At 44.9% G+C, this 21,192-nt stretch overlaps 1 protein-coding gene across 2 annotated transcripts in view; it reads right to left on the minus strand.

Moving 5' to 3' along the window:
- Nucleotides 1-1,738: 1,738 nt before the first annotated feature.
- ncoa3 (nuclear receptor coactivator 3) overlaps nucleotides 1,739-21,192 on the minus strand; it is a 35,526-nt gene continuing 16,072 nt past the window's right edge. The window contains exons 3-23 of one of the 2 annotated variants that reach the window (XM_084063057.1): nucleotides 18,815-18,919; nucleotides 17,849-18,009; nucleotides 15,682-15,782; nucleotides 15,286-15,460; nucleotides 13,982-14,167; nucleotides 13,683-13,769; nucleotides 12,737-12,880; nucleotides 12,437-12,584; nucleotides 11,723-12,294; nucleotides 10,654-11,633; nucleotides 10,410-10,536; nucleotides 9,434-9,691; nucleotides 8,510-8,728; nucleotides 7,793-7,910; nucleotides 7,229-7,400; nucleotides 6,694-7,029; nucleotides 6,094-6,228; nucleotides 5,627-5,903; nucleotides 5,186-5,381; nucleotides 4,105-4,282; nucleotides 1,739-3,630 (exon numbers count right to left, since the gene is read on the minus strand). In XM_084063057.1, the coding sequence (XP_083919183.1) occupies nucleotides 3,619-3,630; nucleotides 4,105-4,282; nucleotides 5,186-5,381; nucleotides 5,627-5,903; nucleotides 6,094-6,228; nucleotides 6,694-7,029; nucleotides 7,229-7,400; nucleotides 7,793-7,910; nucleotides 8,510-8,728; nucleotides 9,434-9,691; nucleotides 10,410-10,536; nucleotides 10,654-11,633; nucleotides 11,723-12,294; nucleotides 12,437-12,584; nucleotides 12,737-12,880; nucleotides 13,683-13,769; nucleotides 13,982-14,167; nucleotides 15,286-15,460; nucleotides 15,682-15,782; nucleotides 17,849-18,009; nucleotides 18,815-18,900 (4,668 nt within the window). In that variant the 5' untranslated portion in view covers nucleotides 18,901-18,919 and the 3' untranslated portion in view covers nucleotides 1,739-3,618. Of the gene's footprint in view, nucleotides 3,631-4,104; nucleotides 4,283-5,185; nucleotides 5,382-5,626; nucleotides 5,904-6,093; nucleotides 6,229-6,693; nucleotides 7,030-7,228; nucleotides 7,401-7,792; nucleotides 7,911-8,509; nucleotides 8,729-9,433; nucleotides 9,692-10,409; nucleotides 10,537-10,653; nucleotides 11,634-11,722; nucleotides 12,295-12,436; nucleotides 12,585-12,736; nucleotides 12,881-13,682; nucleotides 13,770-13,981; nucleotides 14,171-15,285; nucleotides 15,461-15,681; nucleotides 15,783-17,848; nucleotides 18,010-18,814; nucleotides 18,920-21,192 lie in introns of both variants that reach the window. The other variant, XM_084063056.1, reaches the window with a different exon arrangement.

Here is a 21,192-nt window from a genome sequence, read left to right on the forward strand (position 1 = left end):
GGCTTGTTAGACACATTAATCTTTGTAATCAGTGCAAAAGATTGCTGTCTCACACATTCAGATACTGTGGGCCATCCCATTATGCCTTGCAGTTCAACCGTACCAATTTCATATCCACATCTTAAGACCATTCTTGCTGCCCTGTTCAATGTGATCTGCAGTATCTTAATGTCTCCAAGAGCTGCATTGCCCCAGACTGCACAGCAGTAATTAATGTGACTATAAATCAAGCTATGAGATATTATTTTTAAAGTATCCCTAGGGAGAAGCCCTGCAATACGTACTAGGTCAAGGAAGAAATAACACTCACATTTTTCAAATCCCGGCCTCATGGTGGCGCTATAACAGGCAGATTCACACGTTTTGTCCGATTGTTGAACCATAGGTCATACAATCAAAATAATTTCCCCCTTGGATTCCATCATGACCACTCCCCAAATAAGCCACGGCCATTTCCACCTGACAAGTTTTCCGCCATGTTTTTTTTTTTTTTGCAAAACACACTTTTTGCTACAACTCCTAGTAGCCTACCGATTTTGTCCAAACCTCACTCAAATTGGTATACATTATCTCTGTAGTCATGTGATCAAGATGTATTTGTCAGAGTTTTCAGATTCTATTCCGATTGACTACTGATTGGCTTTCAAAGTTTGTTGAAGGGGCCACTTTGCACGACCTGCTAAAAGTAACATGGAAAATTGGCACACACACTCCCAGTAGGCCAAGGAAAAATCTCCACCGATCATGACACAGATTTTGTTACTTATGTGTTATCTTCAAAACACTTTTAGCTACAACTCAGATTGTCCAAAATTCACACAAATCGGTAAACATTATTTCTGGGGTCATGTGATCAAGATGTATGAGTTACATTTTTCAGATCCCATTCCAAGTGGCTATATGACCCAAAGTTTGCGGGCCCAGTGTAGGCAACCCTGGCGGAGACCTGTGCTCTGAGAAGCGCTTTCTATTTATATATCTCATATATCTATTTAAGTCTGACATTTATTAAAACAAGAACTACCAGACTGAAGAAGAATAGAGAGTAGTAGAACAATTTGATACTTGTGCATATGAGAGTTGGAGTTAGGCTACAGGTCTGACTTAACAGATTGCAATAGATACCAGATCATTTATATGTTATCTGATATAAATGTGCAACACAAATAAAAGCAAAGCACATAGCTATGTTCTGCCTTTTCTAAACAGAAAATGGTGTTAGAATTCTCAGAGAAAATTGACAAGCTACATCTCAAATTTTGTCCTGTGACATTGCACTAGTTGTCTAAAACCATGATTCTCTGGCATCTGACATTTTGTTTTAAGATGCACATATTGGTCATGGTTGGTATAGCCTCGACTTCCAGGCTTTTATTGTTTAGTTTTATGGTTGGTATGGGCGACTTGGTAGTATTAAAGAGGTTTGGCAAGAACTTAAGCCTAGTATTTGGAATCTTTAGTGGCAGTGAACAAGTAGGTCTGGCCAAAACTCGAAAAACATAATTTTGGGTGGCATGCACCTTTAAAGTCCCAATCCAGGTGACATACAGTACATAGGTTCATATTTTTGAGTTTCATTTGATGATAGTATTTGGAACAGTATTACCCCATCATACTGTATACAAGCATTAACAATAAACAACCCTACAGTCCCAAAATACATCAAATGCAGTTTGATTGGGCAGGACTTTTAAGGATTAAATACAGAACCAACAAAAGGACATTCTGGAGACAAAAGTGTTTAAATAGAAATTTGTATTTACATCAATATCAACATCGAGAGAAGAAAAACAAATCATCTGTAATATACATCCTATCCTGTAAAATGACAGCTTATCTCATTTCCAAGAAACCAAAAAACAGAGTGATCTCCAGCCTTAATATTTTTCTTTTGCACTTCATTTTGTGTCCAGATTTTGTTAACTTCAGGAAAATGAAGTTATTTCCTGAAAAATATAAAGGGATTGATTGATATGTAAAAAAAAAAAGAAAAAAAGAGAAAAGTATTTCATCCCATTGGTATTCGTCTTTCACAGCCAAAATCCTTAATTCTTCCAGATGTAGGACTTCTTACTACGTGGTTAGAGTTGACAGTCCTCATAGAACAGTACGGATAGCTTCCCACTGCCCCCCACCCCCGCATATGATATGTACCCATTTACCAGTGGCATAATATAATGTATGTAATAATATAAAATGTACACCAGCGATCTCAGAAACTATACAAAGATGTGGAAAAATATCTTTGGATTGTGCATGTTTAAAAAGGTAGATTTCTCAGTGAATTGAGAAGAACAGTCAAAGGAAAATAGAGGAAGGGTAAAAATACACTCCACAGCAACTGTTTGGTAGAGGAGGCAGAACGCTGTCAGGAACAGACCTGGCGGGATAGCCAGGAACGATGTGTTCCCATCCTCGTGGTACTGCAGACACGCACACATACACACTGCACCAACCACGTTCCAGCTCTCTCACTCACACACACACACACATCGCTGCGATGAATAAAATCCTCCATTATATTGAGGCTGTCCTGGCAGAGTTCACTTCTACAATCTATCAATATATGATAATATGAAAGCTCCAGCCTTCTATCCATCCGATACTTGTCAGTAATAAAAGTGTCTGATGAAAAGAAAAGGAGAAACCATGGTTGTTATCTTTTTTGGGACAGAAACAAAGTGTTTGAATTTACCAAACAAAAACCCAAGCGCCTGCTATATTTGTAAAGGTTAAATAAAACACAACTGAAAATCACCCAAAGCGGCATTGACCTATGAGCAAATACAACTTATACTCTGTGCAATAAAATGGGTCTATAAAAGCATGGATGATATATTTTGTAGCATATTTACAATTCATATTCACAGACAGGACATTTGTGACATCTAATACTGCAGTACCATTTCTTTGCTTGTGACAGGGATTATGTTGCTCAGTTTCAGCCTAAAAGCTGAGAGGCAAGAGTTTATTGCTCCAATCTGCATAACGTATAAACAACCTGTGTGCTTATAGCTTCCATTGACTTCTGTCAAAAATTAGGCGCATCCGAAAGGCTAAGAAGTGAAAGTGAAACCCATTGGTGTGAAGGCATTAAATCTCTAATAAGGCTGTAATATTTAAGAAATATTGCAACAATCCTTTTCCTTATAGAAGCCTCCAGGTAAAGTGCAGCCACAGCCAGTTGTACCGTAGTCCCAATCTGCTTGCAGCCACGCGGCTGAACACTGCCTGACAGTTCCATGTTGCTCACGCACAGATTATTACATGTGCACAGACATTGCCAGGGTCTTCTGTTAGTGCAGGGGTCAGAGGTCAGGCTAGTTAGTGAATCTGAGGAGGAGGGGAAGGCATCTCTTTATTTGTCCTTGTGGCCCAAGGTCTCCGAAAAGAAGCAGTCTGCTGGGTTGTCCCTGTGGTGTGATTTGGGTCTACTAGAGGTCTGGGATGGAGGGTGGGTGTGTGTTTGTTTGTTTGTTTGTTTGTGTGTGTATTTGTGTGTGTGGGTCCCCGAAACCCAGCTCGTCTCTTGCCTCACACTCCTCCGCCACAGCTGGGAAGACTCAGGATTCTACTGCCCTCTTCATAAGGACTCTTTCTGCCGTCAAGTGACACTCCTCAGCAATACTTCTGCAATGACAAATAAAGAGTGAGATACGTTTGAATAATCCTAAAAATATTCAAATGATAATATTAAATTCCTGCCAGAAATGCTGAATGTGCTGCTACCATCGCCATCCACCATGTCCATTTACTTATACATACAGATACAGTATATCTGTGATAGCCAGTATACAGTCCAATACCGGAAGGGCTCTATTTATTTGCTAGTCTGATAGTGTGACCCCTGTTGTTGCTAAGCAACAACTGAAACTCCATTTGAAGAGTGGCACTTTATAGTGATTGAAATACGTTTTATTTCTGGCACATGCACTTTGAGTAGAGAAAAGACAACAAGCTGTTGGCAAGGAACTCAAACAAATGACAATAGAATCCAATGCTCTGAAGAGATGTTTGAAGTGTTTTTCTTTCCTTTCTTTATTGTTCAGAGCAGGATTATAACATGGTGTCAAATCAATCACTGCCCATGTCCTCGTTATGTACCTGATCAGGTCCCATGGGCATTCGGCCCATTCCCATGGAGTTCATGCCCATTTGGCCCTGCATCTGTCCTGCTCCTGGCCCACTGACGGGCCCGGGACCGCCCATGGAGTTGTTCATCATCATAGATCCAAACTGGCCCTGGTTGCCCTGCTGGGGGAACTGCTGCTGGGGGTAGGCACTGGACAAAAAACAAAGAAGGTATTAGAAATACATCAGATACAGTATATCCACAAAAGAAAATATGAAGTTAATATGCATGAGGGAAGGTAATGCAGCGTAAGTATTCCAGTGCGGCAGGACTTTGTGTTTTTTGTATCCCCGCTTGGGGCGGAAGGCAAGGGATTATTTTGCTACCACTCCTACAGATTTTGTCCAAACCTCATGCGAAAACGGTACTCATTATCACTGTGGTGAAGTGATCAAGACCTATCTGTCAGATGTTTCACATTCCAGTCAGAATGGCTACGATTGGCTTCTAATGGTTCCAGCGGAGTGGGTGTTTTGCACAAAATGCCACAAATCATTAACAGTGTGTATGTGAAATTGCCGTGAACCTTTGCACGCACACTCCCACTAGGCCAAGGAAGAACTGCCACCCTGAATTATTTTAATCAGCCTCATCATGGTGGTGCGATAACTGGTCAATCCACATTTGAGCCCATTTCCGCCTACAAGATTAACAAATCCTACAGATTTGGTCCGAAACTCACCCAAATTGGTACACCTCATCTCTGCCATGTGATTAATATGTAACCGTCATATCTTTGAGATTCCATTCTGATTGCCTTTCAAATTTCCGGGGGGGGGGCTCATTTTGCACAAAATGCCACAAATCATGAGCGCAGTGTCCAGTTGGTGTGCAATTTTGCACGCAGTTAGCCAGTAGGACAAGAAAGAACTGCCACCCCACTCTCAACTTACTTGTTGCGTGGCATGCCACCCTGTGGCCATGCCACGCAACCCTGTGGCTCATTTTGCACAAAATGCCACAAATCATGAGCGCAGTGTTCAATTGGTGTGCAATTTTGCACGCAGATAGCCAGTAGGACAAGAAAGAACTGCCACCCCACTCTCAACTTACTTGTTGCGTGGCATGCCACCCTGTGGCCAGCCCTTCATCTCAGCAGACTGGTACATAGGTCCTCCCTGGGGATGGGGATTGCCCGGCATCCCTGGCATCATGGCATTCTGAGGAGGGCCTCCCATTCGCCCCGGTATCATGTTGCCTGGTGGGCTGCCTGGACCAATGAATGACGACTCCCCCTGCTGGTTCATGCCTGCACATGCACAAAGAGAGCACAGTCTTACACACTGTAACGTGGGATGAATAATTCACATGGAAATTGTACAGTACATTCTAAGGTAGGTTAATATTAAACAAAGATGTATACACCAATTAAGACACAAAAGAGGAAATATGCCATAGGTTCACACAGTCCAAGAGGTGCTCACTGGAGGCTGTTGTATCAGAATTTAGTAGATTAAAAAGCCTAAAGTATACTGAAAAAAAGTGGTGTCTTACCATAATTGCCCCCATAGTGTAAGGCCTGTTGTCCAGGCTGGTTCATTGGGGGACTACCCATGGGGTTATCCATGCCTCCTGGAGCTGTGACATTAGGTGGTGGGCTGAAGCCTCCAGCTGGCCCCTGGCCTTGCTGCTGCTGTTGCTGCTGTTGTTGTTGTTGTTGTTGTTGTTGTTGCTGCTGCTGCATCAACATCATCATTCGCTGCCTTCTTAGCTGCATAGTCATCATCTCCCTGCTGCGCTGAGCAATCATCTGGGCGTTCAGGAAACCAGGCTATGGAGGAACATGAGCAGTTCACAGATCAGCTACTTGGTAAAAAAAACATTTGACCTGTGAGACATTCAGCCGATTGTCTTTTCCAGAGCTTAACTGTAGAATAAACTTTGAAGTATTTACATCTGCTTTTACTTAAGAGTGTGTGGATGTGTATTGCATTACACATCAGGGTGTGGTGACTACATACCTGACCACCCATGCCAGGTTGTTGCATGCCAGGCTGCATGCCAGGCTGCATGCCAGGCTGCATGCCTGGGCGCATGGCAGGGTTTCCTCCAGGGGCAGTTTCCATCTTCATGCCCTGTCGAGTCTGGTTCATAAACTACAAGACAAATATACAAGGTTCAATTTGACACGTGCACTGATATTTCCCAAACAAGCATCATTTACTGATGACTTTTAAAGCCATGAATGGACAGGCTCCAAGTTATATCTCAGACATGCGGACTCCTTACGAGCTTGTGCACAGCCTTAGATCCTCAGGTAAGGCTCTCTTGGTCGTTCCCAAAGCCCGCCTCATTACAAAGGACGACGGGCCTTAAGTTCGGACTGCTAGGCGTTGGAAAAGCTCTACCTGAGGATCTACGGCTTGTAAAATCAGTGCTGTCTTTTAAATAAATTCTGAAAACTCACCTCTATGTTTATTTCACATTTCTGTGTTTTTTGTTTTAAATCATGCCATTTTATTCCCTGATCTTATGTTGTAGTGTTTGGAAATGCGCAAACAAATAAATTCATTATCAGTAGCTAACCCAGCTAACAAACAATGGATTCTGAGATCAATCACCTGCTGCCCTTGTAGTCTCTGTTGTAACTGCAGTCGGAGGGGCTTGGTGGCGTTCATCATGCGTGGTCTCATCATGTTGGCACGGGGGTTACCCATGCCGGCGATGCCTGGGAAGCCTCCCGGCTGGCCCATCATGGGGTTGAAGCCTCCAGGAGACTGGCCCTGCATTGGGCTGCCACTGTAGTTGGCCTGCATACCCATGGTGGAGCCACCAGGGGGGCCAGGGTAGCCCTGGCCATACATGGGTTTCTGGTCCATGCCCATGGAGGAGTCAGGCCCTGGAAAGGGCTCTGATGGTTGACCCCGAACCTGCGGTTGGTCCTCACGCCCCGGACTCTGTGGGTTGAAAAAGTCATGAATCAGGCCAGTTCAGTTCCACTCCCGAGTTTTAAAGTGAAAAAATGGTCTTGCATGACAATTCCTAAATGGATATGCTTTTCTGAAATGTCCTCTATTATCAATATGTACAACTACCCATTAGGTTACCTGTACTATAGAACTATATACTGTATATAGCATCGGTTTTGTCTAGTACCTGGCTCACAAGGTCAGGGATGCCCAGGGCTCTGTCGATTTCCTCCAGAGCAATGACATCAGTGTTGTTGAGCAGAGAGTCAAGTTGGTCCAGCAGCGCACGTTCGTCACTCTGACCCTCACTGGTAGACGGCGGCACCAGGAGCTCATCTAGGGGGTTCCCAAACTGGCCCCTGGAAAAAACACACATGTTAGACTGTGGGACAGTGGTTATGCAAACTGAACTCGATACTAGAAACTAAATGACGGCAAAACTCAGACCTGATCAAGGAGATCAAAGGGAAAGTGAGTAGGAGCGAATATGGGAGGACCACATGTGTTACAAGGACTCTTGCAAGGACTCAAATCACACACGTGTGATTTCTGATTATGAATCAGCAATCATAAACGCTGAGGGATGCAGATAGTTGGACTACATGGCATGCATACATCTATTCTTGAAACCCAAAATATCTAGACTAACAACATGACTACATCTAGTCTCTGATACACACAACCGTGTTGGAGAGCAGTCTGGGAAGGGACTGTTTGGAATGTTGTATGCATAACAATCCATTGTGTTTACCTGTTGGTGTTATTCTGTGGTCTGTCCATTCCTATGGCAGAGTCTGGCCAGGAGGGGGACTGAGGTGGAGGACCTTGTCCACCATAGGGACTCATACCCATATTAGCTTCATTGGGGCCTACAGAGATGGTAAAAAGTATATATCATTCAGGAGGAGATATAGACACAATAAAGGAAACATCAAGCATAGAATGATTAATGCCAACGTGAACAACATGTAGACATGGATTAAAGAGTAGAACTGGTGTTGATGTGGCAGGCCTGTAATAATGTCTCATCAACAAACTGCTAATAAAGATCTTGTAATTACATCAAACTCAAACGCACATTGTTTTTGCGAACATTTGGGGACATTGCCTTGACTTACATTCATTAACCATAGTCAATCTAATCGAACAAAACTGTGGAGGAACGTGTTGTGCGCTATTTTCGGTGTGCGACACCAGTGCGCAATGAAGTATACTAAAGCCTAAATCTAACCTATAAATGCTTAATCCAAACCCTGAACCCAACCTGAAGCCCGACTCCCCAAATCTTTTTTAAATATACAACCACCATTTATCTTTTGAGGACCAGGAAAATGGTCCTCAAATTTCTGAAATTCTACTATAGTCTTGGCCCTCACAAGTACAGTAGAACCAGTACACACAGACACACACACACACACACACACACACACACACACACACACACACACACACACACACACACACATACCCATATCCAAGAGTTGCTGCTGCAGCATGGACCTGCTGTTGCCAGGCACACTGTTGGAGCGGTTCATCATGGGTCCTCCCATCATGCCAGGACGGGCCATACCAGGGTGCCCGGGTGCTCCCACAGGGCTGGCACTTGCACTTGACCTGGACATTCCCCACTCCCCTGGCCCCGTCATAGGTGGGCGCTGGGGCATTCCCATGCCTCTGCCCATACCTCCTTCAAAACAAACAGATCACTTGTCATTCATCTGGCCCACTTGGCACTAGTCAGAGTCAAAAATGGTTTATTTGATGATAAAGTGACACTATGAACATTACTATTTGTTGTAGGGCTAATACTCCTTTAGCAGGCATAACACTAAGCAGTCTCCTGTGTCTCTCTGTAATACCGCTGAAGTTATGTGGAAAAGTTGATCCATTTACATCACTGGGATAAAATCCAACCCGTACAACCCTTAGTTCCTGTTTTTTAACCGCTCCTTGTTCACCGTTTATGGCAAAATTGTGGTAACCACCCTATAAAGTCCTGCCATAACACCCTCCCCAGATCCCTACTGTATCCTAAACAATGCCTAAACATAACCTACAAACAGTGCCTAACCATAAATAATGAGACTCATGCCTAAACGCAACTAAACTAAATGTCTGTCCATGGAATGCATTATGGAAATAATAGGAATAGCGAGAAAGGCCGAAAAAGACAAAAAGGGGTATGCTCTCTGTGAATATGAATTATACATCTTAAATAATGTTTAAAAAGACTATGATTGCCATCAACAATGAACTAACATGCACATCAGTATTACACATACTGCCCTTTAAGAAAGGTCATAGGAGATCTAATGCAGTTTGTTTATTTGGGACAGTGGTGAATAAATAGTTCCAGGCATGCATGCTGAGAGGAAATTAATGAGTCAGTTACTTGTGGCGCCACCCCGTGGTGGACAGACCCCCATGCCTCCAGGGAAACCGTTAGCCATGGCGCCGGTACGGATGGGAGTGTCCATGTTCTCATGTTTGACCAGGGTAGGACAGGGGACATTCCTCCTTCCAGCCAGCCCTCCTCCTACTGCTGCTGCTCCTACTCCTCCTTCTCCGCTGACAGGCTTGGAATCCATGGAGAGGGCCCTCTGGTAGGCTCCTCTCTGACCGGCTGCCATGGGGCCTCCTCTATCTCCATCTGAAATTCACACAAAGTTAGGTTACAGTTTTCAAAGCATACCTGGTTTGTTTAATTTTGGAGGAAGACCACTGGATTCAGGTGTGGAAATCAACTTGCAGACACTTGAAACTTGCTTGAGATAGATAATCCCAAATGCGAAATATAATTATTTGTCAAAGTTAGGTTATACCTGTGTGTTTTAATGCATTTTGAAGCACAGATTGACTTGTAAAGTCTAGCCAAAGATAGTCCCTGAAGGAAGGATGCAGTTCTATGATTTATTAACTGCACATTTACTGAATTATAAGAATTTGGTTATGTTTTAATCATTTTGTAAACAAATGTAAAGTAAAAACTCTTCGGTTTTACACGATTATGTATGGCCAAAGTTGGGAATACACAATTGATAGTGGCATGGACCTTTAACCACTTTCAACCTAGCGTCCCTGTTTTGGGCATATCATTATAGGTGAACATTAAAATGTTTTAATTAATAAAACATTTTAAAGTGTAAATGTTTAAAAGCAAATTAAAAATGGTCAAATATAACTCTCTACAAACAAGTCTATACGCTCACAATGTGTCGCATCGGCTTGTAGATAAGCGATATTGTCGTATGACAAATATAGGGCTTAAGTGGTTAAAGGGCTTAGAAACACCCACCCAACATGAAGGTCAAGCATTTGTTTTGTTCATTTACAATAGTTGTGCTAAGGATAAAGGTAGGCCATTTTACCATGTAAACTGTCAGGAATATTTCCCTGTTTGTTTGCTCTTTCTTTTGCAGCTCTGGAGTCTGGTTCAGGGTAGAAGGCAGAGCTGCTGTTCCTGGGCCCTCCCAGAATCGTCTCCAGAGTCTCCAACTGTAAGAAGATGCAAACATCATGAGGAAACCGTGCATCTACAGAGAGATTTCAAATGTTTAAACTATACAGGTACAACATTTACAGCCGTCTCTTAATGTTGGCAAGTATGTGTACCTCATCGGTTGGCTCAGTCTTAACCTTGCTGTCCATCGAGTGAGCGTCGGAGCTAGTGACCCCTGACCCCTGGGCTCCCCCCCTGCCCTCCAGGTCCTCCAGTTTTGGCTTGACGTCGCCACCTTCTTTGGAGTCATCCTTGTTAAGGAGGTAGTGGAGGAGGGCGTGGGTCTTCTCCTTCTTGGGACTGTGCTGCTCCTGCTTCACATCTGACCCCCTGGACGACCCTGGCGCTGTTGTCGCAGACTCGACCCCTCCGGCTTCCAGGGAGGTCTTGCCTGTAGCCTCGGCCGTGATGCGGGCCACCTCGTCGGGAGTGTTCCCGTTCTGCAGGAGTTTGTGGAGGATCTTGTGCTTCTCTTGCAGGGACTGGTTGCCGAAATGGCCCACCCCTCCGGAGGAAGACACTGCCCCCAGACCCTGCTGGCCTATTCCGGCCGTGGAGGAAGACGGGCTTGTGACCCCGGGACCGCCACCCTCCTTGGCCTCGGCGGTGGATCCGGGACCGGAGCTCGGAGCGGGGTTTGGCAGCTCGTCTGTAGGGGAAGTGAGGAGCTGAAGAAGCTTCTTGTGACCCTTTGCGTCAGGGACCCGTCGGCTGGGCTCTAACCCGGTGAGACCCGCCTCTCTGCTGGCCTGGTTGTCCAGCTTTTCGGGGGGACCATCGGTGGAGGTGGTATGCGGGTGCTGCTGATCCCCTCCGCCTCCCAGCGAACCACCTGGACTCTTAGAGTCAGAGTGGACCGGGATGCCCGTTTTACAGAGTCCTCCTGGGGCCTGGCCCTGGCTGCTAGAGTTTACGCTAGGAGAGTTGTCAGGTTTGTGGGGAGGAGGAGAGGTGAGGGGGGAGGGCATCGGGTTACCCACTCCCTCACTGATAGCCTGGAGAGCGTTCAGGGAGCTGCTGGAGAAGGTCGCTCCTCCTCCACCTCCTCCTCCAGAGCCACCCGGGTGACCAGAGCTCATGGGAGAGTTCATACCTGCAAAACACACAACCATAAACTTAGTGCAATCCATACCTATACCAGTATCTTAGTATCTAAAGAGAGTTTTCACATCAGTGTCATACCTCCAGGTGAAAAGGGGCTGGATCCCATCTTGGGGCTCCCCCGGACTCTGGGAGAGCCCATGACGTTGTGTTGACCGCCATTCATCCCTTGACTGGCTTGGGGGGGGCTGGTCATTCCCATGCCGTATCCCCCTCCTCCGCTTCCGTGGAACTGACCCATCTGCTGGTGTGGATGCTGCTGCTGCTGGTGCATGCCGTGGTGCTGGTGGCCCATCTGGTTCATCTGGTTCATCTGACCCATGGGCCCCATTTGGTTCCCGGAGTTCATTGGATGCATGGAGCTCATTGGATTCATCTGATTCATCTGGCCCATGTTATTCATCTGGTGCATTGAGTTCATCTGATGCATGGGGTTCATCTGGTTCATTGCATTCATTCGGTTGCCCCCTGCGCCATGGTACGGAGGTGCACCTCGCTGTGGCATGTTGCTCTGTTCGGCCATGCCGTAGCCCCTGTTCATGCCCATACCCCCTCCTGGGCCCACGTTCATCTGGGGATTGGGATTGTTCACCACCATGGCTTGTTGAGGCCTCATGCCGCCACCCTGGTTGTTCCGGTAACCATTCTGCTCCCTGGGAGAGAACAAAGGAAATTATCCAAAATGACTTCAATAAACTCCAAGGTAAACACACTCGACATTTCCAGACAAAAATAATAAATCATGAACTTTGACAATCAATGTGTTCAAATATTCTGTGTTAAGAGGCCTCGAACCTTTGGAGCAGGTGAGTGGACAGGAAGGTAGGCGGTTCGTTGGAGTTGGGGTTCCTGCAGAGGTCGCTTCTCGTTTGGGCCGTTACCGGGGTGCCGTCGGACAGCGAGAAGCGGTAAAGAGGCGTCTCCGAGTGACCGTGGATGAAAGCTGGAGCATAGACAAGTACATCACTTAACATTGTAAATATAAGGAGTAATGTAAAGATAAGGAGATGTTGTTGATTGAAGTTTGACCATGTGTATTGAGGTAATAAATACTGCAGGGGTTGGAGGGGCAGAGAAGGGTAAAAGTCTACAAACCGTCATGGTAGTGGCGCTTGTACGACCAGGGCTGTCCCTCACTGCGATGGAGAAACATCTGCATGCAACGCCTCACCAGGTCCTCCCAGCCCGGACGCATAGTGGTGTGGAGGGTGTTCTGCTGTTCAATCTCGATTAGCTTACCTGGAAAGTGGCAGATATACAATTAAGCTTTACATGGCAGCTGCCAATTGTAAACACGTTTCTATTTCTAGTTACAAGGAAAACTGAAACAGATTGTGCAGCTCAGTTTGTGCATGTCTATGCAAATTACTGCAGAGATTGTACGTACAATACATTAAGCTTCAGGCAATAATCTAACAGAGCAAGTTACATGGCTTCAGTAGAGACAGAATCATGGGGAATTACTTTTATACGGGGCAGCAAGGCCTGAAATATTATACATAAATTGCTGGCATAGGTAGTGGAGAGTCATTCCCACATTGCCCTCTTTAATGGTTATGTATCCTCGGACAGACATTCTGTCTGTCTGTATATTTGTTCCCACGTTATATGAATATAACATGTTCAGTACATAACCACTTAAACCCTATACTTGGTTGACTGGGGTCCCTCATGGCTCTATACTAGTGCCTCTTCAGTTTTCGCTCTATATTCAATATCTTTGCTGAAAATAACTGATCTAACAAGCTCACAACACGTCACAATGCGTTGTGAGCTTGTAGATCACTGCTGACAGTTTCCGCTCCCCGACAACTTCCGGTATTCCCCGCAGAGCCACCGTCTGCCCGACTGTTGCATGCTCAGGGCGAAAGCCATTCTGTGAGTTTCTCAGCAGAGGGTCTAAGACGGGTCTTAGATAGTTGAGGATCATCCGGTTAGCCGGACGGATGATGAAACTGAGTAAAGTAGAGTAGAGGTGTGGGGAGCTGGGACTATGTATGGAAAAGCAACATAATATTGATGCTCATGATAAGATGCTTACCAGAGAGTTCATGGCGGGTGCTGAACCGTTCCGTCCTTTCTACGGTGGTGATGCGACGTGCCACACAGATCATGCACGACTGCAAGTCTGGAGAAACAAAAAAATATGTTTCCATTTTAGACTGGAAAGCTTAGAAAATAAATGTATATATTTTATAAAATAAATTATTTAAAAATGGACTGGAATTAGATAGAGATATTCTGTCTGTCCGTATACTTGTACTGCAAATATACATACACACAGCCATCAGTGCACTCCTATGGTAAATAACAAAGATATTCATAGCTATTTGCTCCTACCTTCTCCCTCTTCCATCATGGCTCGGGGCTGAGTCAGGGCGAAACACTGCATGGTCTCATAGCGGCCACCAGGCCCTTCCTGCGTGGGCCCGTGAATCTGACCATGGCTGAACTTCACCAGCATACGACAGTTGAAGGTGTGGCTCTTCTGCCTGGGTGCCTCTCCGCCCCATGAGCCGCCATTTGCTGCTGGGGTTGACAAATATGGGAAGATACAAGTGTTAAGTTTCATAATGAGGGGGGAGAAGGAGAGTGCAGCTTAAATGTAAAGGCTCATTTATACTTGACATTAAATATGGATATGAAAACGGACGGAGAAGCTCCGTCGGTGCTTTAATTTCATCTGTCTTTCTGCACGTTGTCTGAAAGCTTATGGATGTTTCAGTAGATACCAGGTAGACACATCCACAAAATCTCCTCCACAGTCGCCATGTTTGTGTCAATAGGGAACGGGAATCGACTTCACCTTGTTGCATTGGGGATTGCATTGTGTTGCAAGGGGATTGTGTAGGTTACTAGAAAATGCTGCCCTCTAGTGGCTGAAATTGGTGAACCTCCATTAATACATTAAGAAAGGATTCAAGTATGTGAACAATGCCTTTTGAACATATACATACATAATTACTATACATACATACTGAACGGGAATATTAACAGGCCTTAATATACATTATATGAGAATGATGACGGTGTGCTCATGAACGTATCATTGTGCTTTCAAGTCACTATTAGCTCACAAATAGGTATGTGTTCATGAGGTTCAGGGTTAGACATACAATAAGGAATGCATTGTAGTATTATTGTGTGTGTGTGTGTGTGTGTGTGTGTGTGTGTGTGTGTGTGTGTGTGTGTGTGTGTGAGCAAAATTCTGCTCGATATCTGTGATAATAGGCAGCCGCCACATATGGAGGAGACGCTGCTTCCTATATCCATAGACAGATCAGACATGTCAATGAGATTCTGAGCTTGTATGTGCATCTACCACTATTTGTGTTCAAGAATCTCTCTTGTAAAATGTGAACATAAATAAATATATTAAATGTGTGTGTGTGTGTGTGTGTGTGTGTGTGTGATAATAATTAGACGTTATTGATCCCAATTCAGTTTTCAGCTTGACCCAGCTGATGAGTGGTTAGATTGAGCGCAGGGGGAGGGCAGTTAGGGGTTGCTCAGGGACACATTGCTGGGGTCGGGAAACCTACCATTTCCCAGGCTACCTCTCTACCAATTCAACTATGGCCACCCCGTATGTGTGTGTGTGCGTGCGTGCGTGTATATATACACACGTTGTATACATGTCTCACCATTGGTCTTGGGCAGGTTCTTGTGGAACTCTTCCCGGTCGTCCTCATGGAGGATGTTGTAAACGCTGGTGTTGATCAGCTCTTCCTGTTTGTACTGCAGGTACTGCGTCACATTATCTGACACAAACACAATGCTGCCCTCTCTGTTCACCACAAAAAGAAAGCCATCCAGAGCCTGAAGAGGACAGAAAGGGGTGAGTTGAATGAGAGTTATTGATGCACATGTTTCAATTACACACAGCCTACTCGATGACTAGCTGACCCCTTCATCCCCCTGGAGACCTCTCTATAAACTTGGCCTACATGTGAGTGACACTGCCAAAGCATTAGTCTAATGTATAAGTAGGTTGAAGCTAATTGGCCTTTTGGCCGCTGGTGAGTGTCACCCGGGCTGACCTGGAGAAGCAGTGGTCCCAGATGGTCCTTGTCGATGACTCCCTGGCCGGTGGACGACACATCCGCCTTCTGAACGTCATCATCATTATACGAGCTCTTGCCTGGGGCGGGAGAATACACAGACACGGTGTGTCAACTACAGGAGGGTGTTACGTGTCATTCACGTCTTAGTGCTTTACTGTGGTGAATTTACAGCAATGAAAGTGCCTGAGAGGGTGACACTTGGCTGTGAACCCTTTGTACATCGAGACAGCGGTAGGTTATGCTCCATGACACATTTCCATGTTAACGGATACATTTAGGGGACAGGAGGGCTAATGAGCTGAGAGAAAAACGCAACAAGAAAAAAAAAAGCAGCATAAGCTAAGAATATAAATAAAACAATATTTGCGGGAATATCATCTTGTTCACCAGGCTACCTACAGTAGGACTCTTGACTAGCAACTATGCATAAGCCATCTCCAACATCATTCATTTAGTTGAATTGTTACTTTGAAGAATCTCTTTGACAACATTCCTTCCATTTATTAAATGGGATAATTTCCAGTCTGATAGAAAGCTTCAGTACTCTTGTATTATCTTCTGAGGTTGACTACTGGAACCCGTCACTGACCATAATGGAATCAATCTGGGAACCCATCGCCAAATGAAAAGGAAAAACAGCGCTCTCTGCTGTTTTTTACTCTCTCACTTGGCTCTGGGAGAGGGTATATGGTGGACCCGTGCGCAAGGAAACCGGGGTTTTGGTCTGCCTTCAGCCTTTCACTTCCGGTGGTGCGACTATGTTTTCATTCCCACTAACAATATTTCTACACGGAACACTAACACCACTTCTCCCAGAGAACATGGATCGTTTTGGTTATAAGCCCACTTGTTTCTATGATGAAAGAGCAAGTTAAAATGTGAATATCTTTCCGTGGTTGTCTGCTCCGAGGACGCTATTGTTAAATGAGTTTCCGTTTTGTTTTTAGTGGGAAGCAGAGCACAGACAGTAAATCCGGCCCACTACATTTGATTGGGTAAAGCATGGCCTGCTTCCTGATCTGAAGGCACGCCCACTTGTAGGTCAGTGCGTACACGTTATGACGAACCCCCCCCCCCCCCCCCCCCCCCACAGATTCGACAGATTCAAACGCAGAGCAGAATCTGTTCTTGAGAGATTATAATGGAATAAATTACTGCCAGTGGCCACCTGGTGGCAGCAGGAACCATAAGCGCATGCACACAGCTGACACATGTTTCCATTTTTCCATTTTGTGGCTGAAGCTTTTGTCAGACACTGCTCTATATGACATGAGGTGGGAATTCTGGGCAACTTGATAAGGGGGACATCAAACTGAATTATATTGCATTTCATTTGTTGGCATGTCAAAATGACAGATAGAGCCCGATAAGGCATAGGGAACGGAAATTATGCAAGGGAAAAAAAACACAAAAAATCAACTAGAAAAAAGAAGGGAAGAAGAGGTTTGTGTAGAACAGAGCGCTGGTGAGAGAGAGGAGAGAGAGAGGCCCATCATTCCTCTTCTGTCACTATGGCAACCTGGCTCCACAACGCTGGGAGCAGTGGTAACCAGCTGTGACCCTCTGGGTAGATTCCAATATGATAGCGCTGCCTCTGTCTTCCTTCCCCACTTAACCTCGCAGATCTCATCTGGGGCCAGCTAAACAAGGTGGGAGCAAATAGCCCTGCTTTTGCCTACCCAGAGTCATTTCAGATCTGCACAACTGACAGGGAAAAGGGCCTCGGGACGGGATACGGAACACATTTCTACTGGGACTGGGACGGGATCCTGAGTGGCCAGTGTCATTCTTCTCTGAGAGAGAGAGGTTAGCTCTGGCGCTATTATACTACTAGTGTCACTGGCAGCCTTGAGCCATCGTCACCACTGTGGCTGAGGCTCAATTACTGGTGATGGTGTTCATTTCCCCTGGTGATGCGAACAGCCAAAACTGTCTGGTTGAGGCTGCCTGGCCTTGAATATGGCACACCGTTTAATCACTGCCATTATTCCGTCCTATTAAAAGATAGCTGGATAAGACTTTAAATGATTCATTATTTACTCTCCCAAAGAAAAACATGACACAATGTAATGTGTTTGCAATGCACAGACCATTGATGTTTAGCTTCGGTAATAACTGGGTAGTAATATGGCCGTTGTTGTACCTTGCTCTTTGATTTGTCTGATCTGCCGTACAGTCTCCTTGAGGATGGCACACTTGTCAGGTTTGACGTTAAAGCTGTCGATGTTGGAGAGGTTGGCAGAGATGAGCTCGGCCAGCTCTTCGATGTACTTGCTCTCCTGCTCTCTTCGTCTCTTGTCACACCTGCTGGGGCATCAAGGGTTGGGGGAGTTAGACGTGCTGCTATGACAACCACAACCCCTACATCTATCATGGTCTGCGCGTAGCCAGGGCTCAGATTCTCCAAATGTTTGACTTGCCGTTAAAGAGGGGCTTTTAAATGAGGGGAGGAAAAAGTATCTGCACATACACTTACTAGTCCATGTTATGCACATAACATTTACTAGTTCATGTTGTGCACATAAAAAGAAAGAAATAAGAGGAAAAAACAACAGTAATTCTAATAATTATCCTTGCCCAATTCAAATGTATCTGAGCACCCACTGCCTAAACTAAGAAGGCATCCAGAGGAAGCGCACTGGCTTTTCTTTCTTATCCTTGCCCAATTGTTAGCAATTTATAATATTATGTGACTAGGTGTGCAGTTTGTGAATAAAGCTGCACAAATCACAATGCTGTGTTCAGTGGTGAGGCAGCACTATACAGGCTGGCTGCTTGTGTGCATGTGTAATGAGGGTCTACATATACTTTAGTCACATAGTGATCTTTACAAAAACCTCACCTACACAAAAGTGCTTCGCAAGAACAATGTTGGTGTAACAACCCAACTTTGTCACTCCTTTGAGTCTCACTTTCACAAGCACTTCCTGGTTGTGCAGACTGTTGATGCTGCATTAATTTATGACCGAAGGTGGTACTGTGCCATGACATCATGCACATAGCGGGTTGTTGATTGGCCTACTTTTGAGGGGTCATACAGTACATACACACAAACACTGTTCTAATTGAAACAGTCCACAAATGGCACTCGCCAGGCTCTGCCACTCACCCGAGGCCTGGTGTGTCGCAGGTGGACAGCTTGCGTTTCCGGTCGGAGCACAGGGGCTCCAATGAGTTCTCTCCTACTCCACTCATCTTCAGCGCATATTAGCACCTGTAGATAAAAGCCTACAATTAATGTTTATACACACACACACACACACACACACACACACACACACCACACACGATATTTTTTGTTTAAATCTGGTCTTGTGTGTAACATAAAATACTGTTCAGGATGAGCGTGGGTAGGGCTGGTCGATATTGTCAACAACAACAGAACAAAAAAAATATCACAATATATATATAATATATACCTCAATAATGTGAAGTCTAATTGCATATAATAATTATTATTATTATGATGATTACAATAACCAAATAACTCCGGAGGGTGTACTAGATTGTTATTTTTGGTAAGACCACTCAAAAATAACACAAATTCAACAAATTCATGTTGTTGACCTTAAGTGTCGATGATGTGAAGATCAACAGACACCTCAAAGCCACTCGGTATTAATAATACATTTGATTCCCGGGACGAACATTTTTTATTTTCATTTCGACAGATTTGTGAAGGAAGACTAGCTGGTTAGCCCAGCAGCCCTTGGTTTCTGCCCAGTGCCTGATGGGAGTGAAATCTCATCTGTTCCACTGTGAGGAGCGACTGATGATGATGTAGTGATTTGGAGCCTCAGGGGAGATGGGTCATCCTGCGTTCAGCCAGCCAGCCAGCCTGCCCGCCTGCCTGGCCACTAGAGCTGCTACCGGCTGGCTGAATGATACCACTACAACAGCAGAAACACACACAGAGTTCCCAGAGCACATACATGCTCAGGCATGTAACAGCACAGTCTGTGAGAGAGATGAGTCCTTAGCTACGGTATGGGCAAGGCAGATATTCACCAGTCAACCTGTACCATTACAAGCAAGAATAAAAAGCTCTGCCAGCGCTTTTCGAGCCTAGAAACAACTCAAGCGAGACGGCAGACTGTATTCCATCAGCTAGAAGGAGTTCTGCCTTTTCCGCATTCTTCTGTACTTGGCATTCTCCATAGTAAGCTACATCCGTTCTTTCTTCCAGTAGGTTGTGACTGCTATCCAACCACCCCTCCCCCCATCTCTCTCTCTCTTTCTCTCTCTGGGTGTAGCAGTGCTGGGCCGGGGACCCTGCCCTTGTTTTCCTGCTCTGGCCTTGCCCTGTGAATGACCCCCTCAGGGTTCACGCGAGAGGAAAGCCTCTTCTAAGGTCACTGCTCCTTCCAATTCCCACCCAGAGATGCATATACCACAATCACACACACAATTGGCATTAGCGTGGATCGTGTACAAATGGACTGATCCAATGCACGTTATCCACATGTGCATGTGTGTGCATCTAAAGGCATGCGCACACACATTTGTAAAATGAGCTCATGGCAGAATGGAAAAAAGCAGGACGGATGAGAGTCGTTATGCAACTCCCGACTCCACAACTGCAGGTTGAGACGTGCAGCCCATTTGCCTACTACTGTTACTAGTAGCAAAATCTGTGTGGTAATTTAACTCTGAGGGTAAAAATTAACCCTCAGTCAGAGTTAAATTAATACTCAGGACTTTGCTGTGTACTAATATTGCAGTGGTTACTATATTTTCAGCTCAAGACTCAAAAAAAGGTACATTTGGTGTTCCGGGACCACAATTTTCAAAAATATATTATGAATTCACCAATTTAGCCCTATCAATTTTTTTGTAGTGAAAATAGCTGATCTACAAGCTCTACTACATTCACTATTTCATAAATGTTTTTTTTTCTATTTATGGTATTCTTTACGTTTTCTTTTAAAAATTATAATAATTAGAAAAATGTTTTATTTCAGAAAGTTTAGAAAAATGTTTAAAATCTTTTGAAATTCTAATGAATTTACTCACGACCCATAAAAATGTTAAATGGGTCTGTGACCAAAAAATGGGTCCCGCCCCATTGTTTGGGAAACACCGTAATAGAGTACCAAGCCTCAGACACGCTCCGCACGCCATAAATCTAGGCTGCATGCTCCCTGTCCGTCTACCTTTCAGCACCTCTCTCTCTAAAGCCTGATTTATACGTAGCCGTACGATGGTGTCCTGCACCGAAAATAGCCGATTCACAACGCAACGCCTCACCTTCTATTTTCGGCGAGCAACACTATCGTACGAGTATAAGTAGTACATATTAAGCATAAATCTGACTGCCCCCCTTCTGACTTAATTTCTCCCCCTCTCCCATTTACCTCACTCCACTATTCCACTCTCCCTCTTCCTTCCCTTCCTGGCCTACGGCTCACCTCTGCAGCAATGGAGAAAGATGACATCAGCCTTCAGTCAGACCCACATCCTGAACCAGACAAACAGCAGAGCTCCGAG

Source organism: Gymnoscopelus microlampas (genome assembly GCF_963454915.1).
Source record: "Gymnoscopelus microlampas genome assembly, chromosome: 7".
Lineage (NCBI taxonomy): Eukaryota > Metazoa > Chordata > Actinopteri > Myctophiformes > Myctophidae > Gymnoscopelus > Gymnoscopelus microlampas.